This window comes from Sorex fumeus, unplaced genomic scaffold (assembly GCF_029834395.1).
Source record: "Sorex fumeus unplaced genomic scaffold, SorFum_2.1 ptg000024l, whole genome shotgun sequence".
NCBI classification, from domain to species: Eukaryota; Metazoa; Chordata; class Mammalia; order Eulipotyphla; family Soricidae; genus Sorex; species Sorex fumeus.
The window spans coordinates 27,403,434-27,418,631 of NW_026606081.1; the positions used below are offsets into that span (position 1 = coordinate 27,403,434).

General features: G+C 43.3%; 1 protein-coding gene across 1 annotated transcript in view; it reads right to left on the reverse strand.

The window, feature by feature from the left end:
* LOC130023735 (phospholipid scramblase family member 5-like) overlaps positions 1-15,198 on the reverse strand; it is a 45,533-nt gene that overhangs the window by 14,323 nt on the left and 16,012 nt on the right. The window contains exons 3-4 of the mRNA XM_056114326.1: positions 14,637-14,679; positions 12,954-13,174 (exon numbers count right to left, since the gene is read on the reverse strand). Coding sequence (XP_055970301.1) covers positions 12,954-13,174; positions 14,637-14,679 — 264 coding nt within the window. The remainder of the gene's footprint in view (positions 1-12,953; positions 13,175-14,636; positions 14,680-15,198) is intronic.

Below are 15,198 nucleotides of genomic sequence, written 5' to 3' on the forward strand. Positions count from 1 at the left end.
ACTTAGAGCAGAAATTAATGACATGGAAACCGAAGAAACAATCCGAAAGGTCAATGAAACCAAGAGCTGGTTCTTTGAGAAAATAAATAAGATTGATAAACCACTAGAAAAGACTCACAAAGAAAGAGAGAGAACCCTAATAAACCAAATCAGAAATGAAAAAGGGGACATTACAACAGAAAACAATGGAATCCGAAAGATCATCAGAGACTACTTTGAGAATTTGTATGCCACAAAATAAGAGAACTTAGAAAAAATGGATAAATTCCTGGATTCCTATAATCTCCCGAGGCTGAAACAGGAAGACTTGGGATACCTGAATAGACCCATTTATATCAAGGAACATGCGATAAAAGAGGTGTCAGAGGCGTCGGTGTGCTTGTCAACACAAACTTGGCCAAGAGCATTGATTCATTCGAATGCCTAACAACCCGAATCGGACGTTTACATTTGAATAGATGTGACTCACTGCCTGCAGTTTCTATCTTCGTTGTCTACGCACCAACATCTCATTATGATGAAAGAGAAATCGAGAAGGTCTACATGGAGCTAGAGAAGTTCTATAAAGAAGATCACACCTTCTACAAGATCATTGTGGGTGATTTTAATGCCAAGATAGGACCGAGAAGATCAGCTGAAGAACTTCACATCAGGACCCATGGCCTAGAATGGAACGAACAGGGTGAGAGACTGTCTGAGTTCATCATGTCGACCAAGACTATTCATGGTAACTCACAGTTCCAGAAGGCAGAATCTAAACGATGGACATGGGAGTCTCCCGGTGGATGATTCCACAACGAAATAGACCACATCATATTCAATCGACGGTTTTGCCTGACTGAAGTCGCTGTTGTCCCAAAATTTCGAACGGGGTCGGACCACCATCTCCTTCGTACAAAATTCTACTTCACAGAGTGGGGAGAAAGGGCTGCAAAGTTCAAAAAGAGAACTCCCAGAATGACCACCAACTGGGAACTCTTTGGTACTATTGCGGCAACATGGGAAGATGCCATTGTTGACAACATTGACGAGGAATACGATCGACTGGTTCAGCACCTCCATGAATGTGCGAGGAATGCCAAGAGAGAGATAGCCACAAAAAATCGCCTATCTTCGAAAACTCTTGAGCTAATTCGCCAGCATGGTTTGGCGCATGCCTCAGGCAACCGCAAGCTAACGTCCGAGCTCGCAAAGCAGTGCAGAGATGCGATCAAGGAAGACCTCAAAGAGAGAAGAGCAGAAGTACTGGTAGATGGAGCAGAAGCCGGGAAAAGTATTCGTAACGCCCGCCTGTCCTTCGCCAACTATAAGACCAAGATGACTGCCCTCCGACGTCCTGATGGATCCATCACATCCTCCAGAACGGCAATGGAGAAGATTATCCATGACTTCTACTCAAATCTCTTCAATAGCCATGTCCACTTGCCGACATACCAAATTCCACAGGATGGATATGTTGTTCCCAACGTTCTCCCTTCCAAAATCCGACATGCCATTTTGTCAGTAAAGAAACAAACAGCACCCGGCCCAGACAAGGTCAGACCTGAACACCTGAAGAACCTGCCATCAGTACTCATCAATACACTGGCTCGGCTCTTCACTCGCTACCTGTCTGAATGCAAGGTTCCATCCCAATGGAAAACCAGCAGGACCGTACTACTGTTCAAGAAGGGAGACATCCATGACATTGGCAACTATCGCCCGATCTGCCTATTGTCTGTCATCTACAAGTTGTTCACTCGAGTCATCCTAAATAGGATTGGCAGAACACTAGATGAAGGACAACCATGTGAGCAAGCCGGGTTCCGCAAAGGATTCAGCACCATCGACCATATCCACACCATAACCAAGCTCATTGAGGTTTCTCGGGAGTTCAAGATGCCGCTCTGTTTAACGTTCATTGATTTAAAGAAGGCCTTTGATTCTGTTGAGATGGAAGCGGTCATTTGAAGCCCTAGCCAATCAGGGCATTCAAGCCCAATACATCAGGATCCTCTGTGAGCTGTATTGCGGATTCACTACCAGGATCTCACCATTCTACAAAGAAGTGATCGTTGATGTCAAGAGAGGGGTGCGGCAGGGTGATACCATTTCACCGAAACTCTTCAGTGCCACCCTCGAGAACATCATGCGACGACTGGAATGGGAAGGAATGGGAGTGAAGATAGATGGTCGGCAACTACACCACCTCCGCTTTGCTGATGACATTGTTTTAATAACACCAAACATCAGCCAAGCGGCACAAATGCTGGCCGACTTCGACCGTGAGTGTGGAAAAGTAGGACTACAGCTGAATCTTATGAAGACAATGTTTATGAGAAACAGCCTTGTTCCTGACGCCCCATTCGCTCTCAATGGAACGACCATCTCCGAATGCAACAGCTATGTGTACCTAGGTTGAGAGGTCAACATGATAAATGACCTGGCACCCAAGCTGCGCAGGAGGAAGAGAGCAGCTTGGAACGCCTTCAAGAACGTCGAAGAAATAGCTAAGAGGACGAAGAACCTCCGGCTCCGGGCACATCTCTTTGATTTCACTGTTCTTCCTACATTAACATATGCCTCAGAGACCTGAGCCCTACGCAAACAAGATGAGAACGCTATTCAGGTCTCCCAAAGAAGAATAGAAAGAGCTATGCTTGGAATATCACGTTTCACTCAAATGAGAGAGAGAATCCGGAGTTCTGACATCCGTCGACGATCAAGAATCAGGGACGCTGTCTCATATGCCAAGGTGTCGAAAATCAGATGGGCTGGTCATGTAATGAGATTTAAAGACGACAGTTGGACTAGAGCTGTTACTGACTGGATTCCACAGGATGTCAAAGGACCACGTGGCCGCCCACCTTCCAGATGGTCAGACTTCTTCATCAAGATCATGAATGAGGCGGACCCCAGGCCCCAGCACGCGTCCAGCTCCAAACCAGCACGCACAGCAGCCCACCGGGCCCCCCCATCCAGGAGGGTTGGAGGACCCCAGCGGAGCCCCGCCCCTGACCCCAGACGCGCCGCCCGCCAAGCGAGCCCCGCCGGAGGACAGCGCAGACCCCAGGCCCCAGCACGCGTCCAGGTCCGGACCGGCGCGCACAGTAGACCACCGCCCCCCCCCCATCCAGCTGGGTTGGAGGACCCCAGCGGAGCCCGCCAAGCGAGCCCCGCCGGAGGACAGCGCGGACCCTAGGCCCCAGCGTGTGTCCAGCTCCGGACCGGCGCGCACAGCAGCCCACTGGCCCCCCCATCCAGGTGGGTTGGAGGACCCCAGCGGAGCCCCGCCCCTGACCCCAGACGAGCCGCCCACCAAGCGAGCTCTGCCGGAGGACAGCACGGATCCCCAGGATCCTGGGACGGAGTGGCCTGGGACTGTCTAGGGGCGTGGCCTCCTGAAGGGGGCGTGACCTCCTAAAAGTGGGCGTGGCCTGCTTCCCAGCTGGCAGACGCTTACGCGGCCACAGGTATATCACTCGCTCGGAGCAAGTTGGACCTTCATCCTTTCATCCTTTTCATCAACTTGTTACCTAATACCAACCAAAATTTCTCACCTCTTCTACTACAATTCAACAACATCCCACTCGCCTACTCCATTTCCAACAAAAGTCCTGCTGGAAAATAGATGTACAAGCTCAGCATTAAATAGCACCTCCTCCAAAAGTTTCACTCAATGTCAGTTATAAAACAAAGAATAACGCCTGATTGAGAAGAAGGTCAGACTCAGAAAGGTAGAAGAGGCACATCTGGCAGCAACAAAGCTAAACGGCTCCTGGCAGTCTCTCCTCACTCAACCAGAACAGTAGCAGCGAGTGTGAAGGACCAAACCACACTGGTCACAATGGTAAAGCAACGCAAAAGCCCACCAAACTTTCTTATTCACGAGGCTAGCCCAGAAGACACCAACAGTACTATAGCGTTAGACAACCTCTCTGACAAGGAATTCAGAATGGAGCTACTCAGGATGCTTAGGGAACTAAAAGAAACAATGGAAACCAATGCCAATAAAAGACAAGAGGATTTGAAGGCAGAAATGAGGAAAATGCAATCAGAAATATCGGATCTGAAAAACCTGGTAGCCGAATTGAAAACCACAGTGGAAGGCCTCAGCAGCAGAGTAACAGCGGCTGAGAACAGAATCAGTGAGATCGAAGATCAAGTTCTGAGTCTTGTCAGAAAAGAGCAGAAAATGGAAAAGAGACTCACAGTTGGCAGATGGCAAGAGAAGATCGTGATGAAGCCAAGAGGGGTAACATAAGAATTATTGGAGTCCCAGAGGGACGGGAAGAAAACCTTGATGAAGAAGAAACTGTCAAAGAAATCATTGCTACAAAGTTTCCAGAGCTGAAGAAAACTTGTGACCACATCCAGGAGGCCCGAAGGGTACCGGCTAGAAGAAATCCAAATAAAAATACCCCAAGACACATTCTGATCAAAATGACCAAAACTTTAGACAGAGACAAAATTCTGAAAGCAGCAAGATCGAAGAAAGAAATCTATTGCAAAGGAGCATCCTTAAAATTCACAGCTGATTTTTCTGATGAAACCCTCAGGGCCCGAAAACAGTGGTGGGACATAGTGAAAAACCTCAATGAGATAAATGCCTCCCCAAAAGTACTTCACCCAGCGAGACTCTCATTCATAATAGAAGGAACAACACACAGTTTCACAGACAAACAACAACTCAGGAACTTCATAGACTCAAAACCATGGTTACAAGTACAACTAAATGGGCTACTTTAAGGCAAGACAGGCCCCTCAAATACACCAAATTTCAACGGAACAATGGGACAAAATCCCATAACAATAATCTCTCTCAATGTCAATGGGCTAAACGCACCAATTAAAAGACATAGAGTGGGAGGATGGATTAGAAAATTGAACCCAACATTCTGCTGCCTGCAAGAAACACATCTCAATAGTCAAAGCAAACACAGACTCAGAGTCAAAGGCTGGAAAACAATCCTACAGGCAAACAGCTCCCAGAAAAAAGCTGGGGTAGCTATCCTAATATCAGACCACATCGATTTCAGAGTGAAGAAGGTCATAAGAGACAGTTAAGGCCATTTCCTATTGACCAAAGTATCTGTAGAACAGGAAGAACTTACAATAATAAATATATATACAACTAATGAGAGACCAGCAAAGTACTTAAAACAATTACTTATAGATTTGGAAAAAGACATCGATAGCAACACAATACTAGTGGGAGACTTCAACACCGCTTTGTCACCTCTTGATAGATCAACCAGACTCAAGCTTAACAAGGACATACTTCATCTGAGGGAAACAATGGAAGGAAGGGACTTAGTAGATATATACAGGACATTTCATCCACAAAAAGCTGAATACACATTCTTCTCAAGCGTACATGGAACGTTCTCCAAGATAGACAACATGCTGAGCCACAAAACATGCCTCCATAAAATTAAGAAGATAGAGATTATATCAACAATCTTCTCAGACCATAATGCGCTGAAATTAGAAGTAAATCACACACAAAAACAGAAAACTAAATTAAACACATGGAAATTAAACAGTGCGCTATTAAACAACGAGTAGCTTAGACAGAAAATTAAAGAGGAAATCAAAAGATTCCTAGAAACGAATGAAAATGAGGACACGAGTTACGAAAACTTATCGGACACAGCAAAGGCTGTGTTAAGAGGAAAGTTTATAGCTCTACAAGCATTCCTCAGGAAGGAGGAGCGAGCCCACATAAATAACCCAACCTCACATCTTAAGAGCTTGGAGAAGGACCAACAAAAGGAACACAACCCGAGCAGGAGGAAGGAAATAATAAAACTCAGAGCAGAGATTAACGAGATGGAAACCCATAAAACAATCCAAAAGATCAATGAAACCAAGAGCTGGTTCTTTGAGAAAATTAACAAAATCGATAAGCCCCTAGCAAAATTCACAAAGAAAGGGAGAGAGAAAACCCTAATAAACCGAATGAGAAATGAAAAGGGGGTCATTACAACAGAAACTACAGAAATTCAAAGGATCCTCAGGGAGTACTTTGAGAAGCTTTATGCCACGGAACATCAAAACCTCGAGGAAATGGATAAATTCCTAGACTCCTACAGACTCCCAAGGCTGAACCAAGAAGACCTGGAATACCTGAACAGACCTATCACCACCAAGGAAATTGAAATGGTAATAAAAAGTCTCCCCAAGCACAAAAGACCTGGCCCGGATGGATTCACCAGTGAATTCTTCCAAATCTTTAAAGAGGACTTACTCCCAATCCTCTTTAAGCTTTTCCATGAAATTGAAATATCAAATACACTTCCGAACAGTTTCTATGAAGCAAATATCACACTGATACCAAAAGCAGACAGAGATAACACAAAGAAAGAGAACTACAGGCCGATATCCCTGATGAACACAGAAGCAAAGATCCTCAACAAACTACTAGCAAATAGAATCCAACTATTCATCAAAAAGATCATACACCATGACCAAGTAGGATTCATCCCAGGGATGCAAGGATGGTTTAACATTCGGAAATCAATCAACATAATCCATCATATCTACAAAAGAAAAGATAAAAAGCATATGATCATATCAATAGATGCAGAGAAAGCATTTGACAAGATCCAGCACCCCTTTATGATGAAAACCCTAGCCAAAATGGGTATAGAGGGGACTTTCCTCAGCATAGTTAAAGCCATCTACCATAAGCCTACAGCAAGCATCATCCTCAATAGGGAAAAACTGAGAGCCTTCCCTCTAAGATGAGGGACGAGACAAGGATGCCCACTCTCTCCACTGCTGTTCAATATAGTACTGGAAGTACTTGCAATAGCAATTAGGCAAGAAAAAGATATTAAGGGCATTCAGGTAGGAAAAGAAGAAATCAAGCTCTCACTATTCGCAGATGATATGATACTATACTTAGATAACCCAATAACCTCCACCAAAAAACTCCTAGAAACAATAGACTTGTATAGTAGAGTTGCAGGGTATAAAATCAATACCCAAAAGTCCATGGCTTTCCTATACGCAAACAGTGAGAGAGAGGAAAGCTATATGAAAAAATCAATCCCGTTCACAATTGTGCCCCAGAAAATCAAGTACCTAGGAATCAGCTTAACTAAGGAAGTAAAGGACCTGTACAAAGAAAACTACAAAATGCTACTTCAGGAAATAAAAGAGGACATGAGGAAATGGAAAGACATCCCCTGCTCATGGGTCAGGAGACTTAACATTGTCAAAATGGCAATACTACCGAAAGCACTGTACAAATTTAATGCAATTCCTATAAGGATACCCATGACATTCTTCAAAGAAATGGAGCAAACACTCCTGAAATTTATATGGAACAATAATCCCCCATGAATAGCTAAAGCAATTCTTGGGAAAAAGAAAATGGGAGGAATCACCCTCCCTAACTTCAAACTTTACTACAAAGCGGTAATAATCAAAACAGCATGGTACTGGAACAAAGGCAGAACTGCAGACCAATGGAACAGAGTTGAATACACTGACATCTCCCCTCAATCATATGATCATCTAATCTTTGATAAAGGTGCAAGAAATGTGAAGTGGAGTAAGGAAAGCCTCTTTAACAAATTGTGCTGGCATCACTGGACGGCTACATGCAAAAAAATGGGCTCAGAACTCTGCCTAACACCATGTACAAAGGTAAGATCAAAATGGATTAAAGACCTCAACATCAGACCAGAAACCATAAGATACATTGAAGACAAAGTTGGCAAAACCCTCCATGACATTGAGGCTAATGTTATTTTCAAAGATGACACACCACTGGCTGAGCAAGTGAAAACAGAGATAGATAAATGGGACTATCTTAAACTAAGAAGCTTCTGTACCTCCAAAGAAACAGTGACCAAAATACAAAGACAGTCTACAGAATGGGAAAGAATATTCGCCGAATACACATCTGACAAGGGGTTGATATCAAGGATATACAAAATACTGGTTGAACTCCACAAGAAGAAAACATCCAACCCCATCAAAAAATGGGGCAATGAAATGAACAGAAACTTTCTCAACGAAGAAATCCGAATGGCAAAAAAGCACATGAGAAAATGCTCTACATCATTAATCATCAGGGAGATGCAGATCAAAACCACAATGAGATACCATCTCACACCTCAGAGACTGGCCCACATTCAAAAGAACAAAAGCAACTGTTGCTGGCGCGGATGTGGCAAGAAAGGGACACTCCTTCACTGTTGGTGGGAATGCCGACTGGTTCAGCCCTTTTGGAAAACAGTATGGACGTTCCTCAAAAAATTAGAAATTGAGCTCCCATTTGACCCAGCGATACCACTCCTGGGAATATATCCCAGAGAGGCAAAAATGTGTAGCCGAAGTGACATCTGCACTTGTTTGTTCATTGCAGCACTCTTTACAGTAGCCAGAAACTGGAAGAGACCTGAGTGCCCAAGAACAGATGACTGGTTAAAGAAACTTTGGTACATCTACACAATGGAGTACTATGTAGCTCCTAGAAAAGATGAAGTCATGAACTTTACATACAAGTGGTACAATATGGAAAGTATCATGCTAAGCGAAATGAGTCAGAAAGTGAGGAATAGACATAGAAATATTGCATTCATCTGGGGGATATAAAGTAACAAAATATGAGATTAATACCCAAGAATAGCTGAGATCAACACCAAGAGAATTACTCCATAACTTAGAGCCAGCCGGGTATTCTAGGGGAAAGGACAATTCAGATAGAAAGGGGAACACCAAGTGGAGGGTGTTTGGAGGATCCTCCCAGGAGGGGAGATGCAGGTTGAAAGTAGACTGGACTGAACATGTTCACCACTCAACGCCTCTTTTGCTGATCACAACACCCAAAAGGAGAGAGAGAACAAAAGGGAATGCCCTGCCACAGTGGCAGGGGGGGATGGGGGGGATGGGGGAATAGGGGGGAGGGATATTATCCTGGTGGTGGAAAATGGGCACTGGTGGAGGGATGGGTATTTGATCGTGGTATGACCGAGATCCAAGCACAAAAATTTGTAAATCTACAACTGTACCTCATGGTGTTTCACTAATAATAAAAAAAAATTTAAAAAATTTTTAAAAAAAGAAATGAAAAAAAAAAGATCATGAATGATCGGTTTGAGGCCCTTCATGTTCCCGGAGCGAACAGATGCCATTGGGCTACACTAGCACGCGTCAGGGACAAATGGAGACGTTACTGGTGCCCGCTCGAGCAAATCAACGACTAACGGGAAGTTAAGTGATTAAGTGATTAAGTGATATCAAGGAAATTGAATCGGTAATCAACAGTCTTCCCAAAAACAAAAGCCCAGGCCCAGACGGGTTCACTAGTGAATTCTTCCAAACATTCAAAGAAGACATTTTGCCAGTTCTTCTCAAGATTTTCCAGGAAATTGAAAAAACAGGAACTCTCCCAAACAGTCTCTATGAGGCACATATCTCCCTAATTCCAAAAGCAAACAAAGATGCCACCAACAAAGAAAACTATAGGCCAGTATCCCTGATGAACACAAATGCAAAGATCCTCAACAAAATATTAGCAAATACAATCCAACAACTCATCAAAAAGATCATACAAGAGAAGCTCAGACAGAGAAGGGAACACCAAGTAAAGGGTGTTGGGAGGATCCTCCCAGGATGGGAGATGCATGCTGAAAGTAGACTATCAACCGAACATGATTGCCACTCAATGCCTCTTTTGCAAACCACAGGATCCAAAAGGATAAAGACAACCAAAGGGAATGCTCTGCCACAGGGGTGGGGTGGGGTGGGATGCAGGGAGCATTGGAGGTGGGGAATGGGCACTGGTGGAGGGATGGGTACTCAATCATTGTATAACTGAAACCCAAGCACAAAAATTTGTAAGTCTACAACTGTACCTCATGGTGTTTCACTAATAAAAAATTAATAAAATAAACAAACAAATAAATAAATAATAAAGCCCAATTTACTGACCAAGGGTCTTGGCCATATTGGTGGTGTCTCTTGGACATAAGGTGATATATCTATAGCGTGTTTGCTAACACTATTTTAGCTATACTGCCTGAACTGTAATAAGGTAAAGGTAAAGGCCCTCCCGTTGATCGTCGATTTGCTCGAGTGGGCCCAGTAACGTCTCCATTGGAGACTTTGTTGTTACTGTGTCTGGCATATCGAATACTCTCGGTAGCTTGCCGGGCTGAACTGTAATAACAAATACAAAATATATATTTTTTCAAAAATCCTAATGGAGATCAAGACCCCAGATCTCTCTAATCCTATCAGATGATGGAAGAAAGGAAGCAGCAGAAGGAAAGTCAGAAGTTAGCAGAGGCTGGTGATCCAGGGCGAAGGGAAGAAGCAGAGCCCATGGCAGCAAAGTGCAGGGAGAAGCAGCCAGTGCTAATGGAGAACCTGCAGCAAGTTCTCCAGAAGATGCAGCTGCAATCATTGAGGGGGGGGTACACTAAACAGCAGGTTTTCGAGGTGGATGAAGCAGCCTTCTGTTGAAGAAGATGACACCTTAGACTCAGGACTAGGAGGAGCAGTCAGCTTCTGTCTTTGCACATGAACTCTTGTTGGAAGGAATGCGTCCAGTGACCTTGGTTGAAAGCAGTGCTCATTGACTGTTCTAAGTATTGTAGGCCCCTTCATAATTATGCTAACTCTTCCTGCTCTTCAGAAATGGTACCACAAAGCCTGGATGACAGCATCTCTGCTTAGAAAGGATTAACTGAATATTTAGAGCCCACTGTTGAGATCTACTCCTCTTAGAAAATGATTCCTTTTTACATCCCTCAGGATGGTTGCTCATTGGCAGGGCAACTGGTCACCCAAAAATTTGACAGAAGTATATAAGGGCAGTAACATTGTTTTCTTGCCCACAACACAGCATATGGATCAAGAAGCCAGTTTTGGTTTTCAAGTCTTATTATTTAAAAAGTATATTTTATACAGCTATATCTGCAACAGATAGTGATTCCTCCGAGGGATCTAGAAAGTTGGCTGAAAACTTTTGGGAAAGGAATCACTATGATAGATGCCAATAAGAACTTTCATGATTCATAGGAGGAGGGGAAAGTAGCAACATGAACAGGAGTTTGGAAGTAGTGGATTGCAACTCTTCTGGATAATGTTCAGTGGAAGAAGTCACTGCAATGTCATACAGTCAGCCAAAGAACTTGACTTAGAAGCAGATCCCAAGAGGAGTCTGGATTGCTATTTCGTGAGGGCACTGGACTACGTTGAGTTCTGAATTTTGTGGATGAGCAAAGAAAGTGAACATCAATGCCCGCAGATGGCAGGAAAAGTAGCAGCTGTCGCCCACATCAGGTGTCCAGGAAGCAAAGGAAAGCCCGCGGGACAAAGAGCAGCAACAGGCAGAGAGAGGTAGCCACCAAGCATCAGCCACAGGTCAGCAGGCTATCGAGGGTCAGAACAAGTAAGAACCCAGTATGGACCAAGGCCAACATACACAGGAACCTGTGAGGACCCCGCATGAAGCTTAGACATAGGTTATCAGGGGACCCACAACTACCTTCGTAAAGCTGTGATGCAAATAAGGATGACTTTCATAAACATCTGGGTTGGGAGGCTAATGTTATTTATTTGTATTTTATTTTTGAGGGGACTTCCAAGAGGTAGTCACGAGGTCTGGGAACCCCTCGGATAAGTCTTAGGCAACCAGAGGCCATTGGTTCTATGCAATGGTTCAAAATATGTGGTGATGCTCAGGCCTTGAAGTGCTGCTGGAGATACCTAGCACCGTAGCACTGTAGCACTGTCCTCCCACTGTTTATCAATTTGCTTGAGAGGGCACACAGTAACGTCTCTATTGTGCGACTTGTTGTTACCATTTTTGGCATATCGAATATGCCACGGGGAGCTTGCCAGGCTCTGTCGTGTGGGTGGGATACTCTCGGTAGCTTGCTGGGCTCTCCTAGAGGGATGGAGGAATCGAACCTGGGTCTGCCACATGCAAGGCAAACACCCTACCTGCTGTGCTATCACTCCAGCCCAAATGTGCTGGAGGCTCCTAGGGCCACATCTGGTGAAGCTTAGGGCCTTGCAGGCCTGTACCTGGTGTAGGCCTGGACCTGTACCTGATGCTTGGAGGACCAGGGGGGCACTGAGAATTAAACTCAATTTGTAAGCATGAGCCCTCATGGCTCTCCTATCTCCCGGCCTCTGTTTGCTAACTTTACATAAATAAGTCAGAGACCCACATAGGGGCTAGACCAGTTTCATGATGAACTTTGTTGATAGCAAAGGGTTTTATGGAGTACATAAACTTATTTGACAAGGCAGTGACAGGTTTAAGAGGACTGACTTGAATTTTGAGATATGTTTACTGTGTGTAAAATGCTTTCAAACATCATCACATGCTACCAAGAACTTTTCTATGAAAGGAAGTGTCAAGGTATGTTGCAAACATCATTCTGGCCTCCTTCTGTGAAACCGACCAGGGCCCCTATCTTTTAGACACCATGACCTGGACTAGTCAGTACCCAGCAGTATCAAGAAAGACCCTTCTGCCAGCAAAAACATACAATTCCCAGGGAGCTCAGATAATGATTAGCATATCCCACCCCATAGAATGATTTTTATTTAGGGTAGATAGGGTATTTTTATTTAGAGCATTAGGGTATGCAATTATTAGGACATGATGTAATTATAGTTTTAATAGACTGCCATACAAAGGAAGCTTAATAGTTATACATCCTAGGTTTTAGGAAACTGCAAAATGAGTGAGTCTTGCTTGATTGCAAGAAATCATTCCACTGTGGTGGAACACCCTAAGCCCCCCTCCCCTGCTCTCTGCCACTTTCAGTTGGCAGAGAAAACTTGTTAGTGAACCACCAAATTCTCTAGTACCTTATTCATACAATAGAAGATGATGTACTTGTCCCAGAGCTCCAGAAGTGTGTCATTAGTAAAGACATAATAGCCCATCACTTTGCATAGGCAAGACAATTCACAGCATACCCCAGGCCATGACTAACCTCTTGGAGGTAACAAGGACACCAGCAGCTGTTACACCTCAGGGGCCTGTGGACAGTGATGACCTCTTGGCCCGAGTTGTCTGAGACCCGCAGGATGCAGGATCGCAGGGTGGAGCAGAAGGTGCGATTGAAACAGAGACTTTCTTCCACTGCAAAGTAAATCCTTTGACCCAAGCTGTTCTTAATCTCATATTTGTTGGTGGTCTCTGTACCAAGTATCACTAATGAAGCAAACAAATTTCATCAAAAAAAGTCATTACTTAGAAACCAGTGCTTTAAATAAGTAAAAGAAGTAGTACTGGTAAAAAAAAAACAGAGTAACTTTTTGTTAAATATTTCATAGCTTCCTCACACAAATCTCTTTCTTGTATTATGAAATTTGAGGGCACCATAAGTCAAATCAAGTTGAATTCTGAGAGCAAAGCTGTTTGGTTAATAAATGTTGATCCCCGCCATATTTACCCTGTTAACATGCAATATCACATTTCAATGAAGGAATCGATACAGTAAAGAAAAACCTAATGCTCTAATAATAATTCTATCAATGTTTTGAAATTTATTAGAACAATTAAGTGATAATAATGATTTTTTTCTGCAATCTGCATCTGACAATATATATCTACAGCTCCACACTATACTCCTATATCCATTTTGACAGTTTAGGAATAATATAAAATATTAAAAAAATTTCACAACTAACTTGAATTTAATTAGAAATAATTGTAATCAATACTGTTAAATTATTTGTTTTGTGAATCACCAATAAAATGATAAAAACTGTGTAAATTTAGATATTTTTGGTCTTCAGTGTTAATATTTATATAATTAAGAAAAATTATGTCAGGGATCTGAAGGATGAACTACCTTTTAGAGTTTTAAAATAAAAAAGTAGTAGATTCTGAACCACAAAAATATTAAATTGAAAGGATATATGAGCTGCTCTGTTCATTACTGCACTTAGTCCAAAAGATACGGAAACAACAAACAACAAACAGACAACAATGGCTACTGAAACAACCAGCAAGATGCAGAAGCAACTCAGAAGTGCAACTACAGCAAAAAATCAAGAAGCTGGTCTGAGCATGCAGTGGGATACCAGGCAGATGCAAGAATGGGGAAAATCATGCAGCTATGTGCATAGAACAAGAAGAACTCATGCTCGGTGAAGTCAGAAGGAAAAGGAGAGATGTAGAATGAACTCTTCCATGTGTGGGGCCTAGAGGTATGCATTAAGGGAACAACAGATGGTCCAAAGTAACAAAACTGGGGACTTGGTCCACAGACTGAGCTTGAGGTGGGGAGGGGTTGAACAGGAGGGGTCTTTGGGACATTGGTGGAGGGAATTGGACACTGGTGTCAGGTGGGGTGTTAGAATGATTTGTGTATGAAAACATTATTATCACTATTGCAAAGCATCGCATCTCAATAAGGATCTGCTTTAAATGCTTTATTCCCAACGGCAACAAGCCCAGAAGCTTGGGGTTGAATGCTTTTAGTTTTATCTAAGTCAGACCAATAACTCTACTCTTCCATATCTAGATAGATAATGGACATTTAATTTGGTTCTGTAAAAAAATCTAGGTTAAAATAATAAAATTGAAATATATGCTAGGTTAAAACATTAAAATTGAAACCTCAGCTATTTTCCGCCGTTTTAACCACAATAGAGTCCAACGTACTTACTTCCAAGGAGCTCCACCTGCTGGTGTATGATGATCAGGTCTAACTGTTCAGAAATGACAGAAGGGAAATAAGGACTATTACCGCACACCACCGTACTCTGAAGCCTCCGGAGAGCCCCACAGTAACATATTTCCTAGACTACTTTAAATCAAAATACATTTTGTTTTTTTTGGAGGGGGTACACACCCCGTGTTGCTCATGACTTACTCCCGCTACTGTACTCAGGGATCACTACTGCTGATGCTCGGGGGACCATGTGGGATGCTGAAGATTGAATCTGGGTTGGCTGCGCACAAGGCAAGCACCTCTCCTGCTGACTCTACTTCTTATTCAACAGATCATAGTTTATAATGAAAAAACATTTTTTATTCAAGCAAAAAATTAAGAACCATGGGCTGATGGAATCAGAGAGAGGTTCTGGGAAGAAGCACTCAGAGTAGCTATTTTGAGCACTCTAGCTAATAAGGCTGAAGAGGTCTTAAGCCCCCATTCTTGGCGCTGGGGGAGAACAGGAGGCGAGTCTCTGGCCTTGTGTGCAACTGATCCCATTTTGTATCCACAG